Below are 1982 nucleotides of genomic sequence, written 5' to 3'. Positions count from 1 at the left end.
GCTGATTAGCCTCTGCTAGTTAGCAAGTTTCACTTCCTGTTTACTACCGCAAAGCTTGTCGCCGACATCTGATGTAATCATGTGTTGCGTAGCCTCGTCTGACGTAATCACGCGTTGTGTAGGCTCGTCTATTCGCATCAAGCAGTCGAGAGGGAAACTAGATGGAAACAGTCCAGGTTCGAATTATTATTTATTTAATTTTTTATGAATTTTGAAAAGTTGGATAAAAATTCACTCTAAAACTGGATGAAAACACAATTACRGTAGCTGTTTAATCCTGTTGTTTGTTGGTGATTTAACTGATTTCCTCCTCCTCTCTGCGGCTCGCATGCCTCCATATTTTGCTGTAGACTTTTAATGAATTTCTTGTGGGGACCCTTTCAGCTGATCGGACGCGGRAGGTACGGCACCGTGTACGGCGGCTCTCTGGACGAGCGGCCCGTCGCCGTGAAGGTGTTCACCGCAGCCAACCGGCAGAACTTCATCAACGAGTGCTCCATCTACCGCCTGCCGCTGCTGGAGCACGATAACATCGCTCGCTTCGTGGCTGCCGACGAGCGGACGGGCCCAGAGGGACGTACAGAGTACCTGCTGGTCCTGGACTACTATCCACATGTGAGTACAGAGGAGGTTCAGTCCAGTTCATCACATCTTTGTAACCATAAATTCATAATTATTAGATGAAAACTCTGAGCACATTCAATTGTCATTTGTTGGAATATATTAACGATTTTAGCACTTTAACAATTTATGAACTTAACACGTGAATAAAWAGCCTCAGTAGCATGTGGAAGAACCATACACAGCCACGACAGCCTGGCACCTCCTCTGCATGCTGATCAACCAGCTTCAGTGGTGAACACATCTAACCAAAAGGTTAGCTTCTCTAACCACCAATCCAATTAGCTTAGCAAAAGCCACTAAACAGGTAAGAAAATTAGCAGAAAATAATGCTAACTGATGACCACTAACTCGAGGTCTGCCAATAAACAGACACGCTATCCACAGAAACAGAATCTRGGCTAAAAGCTCATAAAATCTATTTCTGTGTCCAAGAAACAGATCAGAAAATCCATCTAACCTATTGCCTCTGAATCATTAATTSACCAGGTTAAAACTGTTTAAACTCAATAACTGACCTTTCTGACCAGATTAAAACAATCTGAGTGAACCTCACACGTATTTGTCTCCTTCCAGTTGAAGCAGGTGGACACACAAAATGCTAAAGATGCTACACACACACACACACACACACAAGGCACATGACACAGGCGTGCAAACCGCATGTGTGTTTTGGTTTTCAACTTAAAGTTAGCAACACTAAATTTAGCAGATTTGCTACCAATCAGAATGTTAGCTTTGCTGTTAGCTGATTGGTTTCGTTCTTTACAAGAGGTCCAGTCTGTTGAGTTTTTGTGTAAATTCAAAAGAAAATTTTCTATAAACAGAAAATTTAGAAAAATAATAATAAAATCAGGAAGAGAAGACGAGCCTGAACTTCTCACTTCTGCATAACGTGAAATTAAATACAGGTTTGTTGTGGTAGTGCAGAAATAAATATTACAAACTCCATATATTTTCATGTAGCTGATGTTTTTTTTTAGATAAAAATAAAACAAACATCATCTCTAACCTCCTAAAGTTTCTGGATTTTAGTATCCATGAGCTGAAACCACTTCCTGTCCAAATCTGGAGCTAATTACAGGTCACAGCTGACTTCCTCTGGTGCATAAAAAAAMAGCCCATTATGTTCTGCAGGCATTAGTTTAATAAAAATAAACGTTGTCGTGGTAACGCAACATAAGCCAGGACTCATAATGTCTTCAAGTGAATTATTGATGCAATTTATCCACGATGAACTGATCTAATGTCATTTTCTCCAGTAACAGATGCAGCATTTGTTTTTTGATTAATTTTGGAGGGAAAATAAAGTGTGTGTGTGTGTGTGTGTGTGTGTGTGTGTGTGTGTGTGTGTGTGTGTG

At 40.6% G+C, this 1982-nt stretch overlaps 1 protein-coding gene across 3 annotated transcripts in view; it reads left to right on the top strand.

Annotated features, from left to right (window-relative positions):
- The window catches only part of bmpr2b (bone morphogenetic protein receptor, type II b (serine/threonine kinase)), a 24701-nt gene that overhangs the window by 12250 nt on the left and 10469 nt on the right, over positions 1 to 1982 (top strand). For all 3 annotated transcript variants that reach the window (XM_014032717.1, XM_014032716.1, XM_014032718.1), the window contains exon 6: positions 385 to 615. In XM_014032717.1, the coding sequence (XP_013888171.1) occupies positions 385 to 615 (231 nt within the window). The remainder of the gene's footprint in view (positions 1 to 384; positions 616 to 1982) is intronic.

This window comes from Austrofundulus limnaeus, unplaced genomic scaffold (assembly GCF_001266775.1).
Source record: "Austrofundulus limnaeus strain Quisiro unplaced genomic scaffold, Austrofundulus_limnaeus-1.0 Scaffold1519, whole genome shotgun sequence".
NCBI lineage: Eukaryota > Metazoa > Chordata > Actinopteri > Cyprinodontiformes > Rivulidae > Austrofundulus > Austrofundulus limnaeus.
Note: the sequence above shows the minus strand (reverse complement) of the source record. Positions and strands in the feature narration are given on the sequence as shown.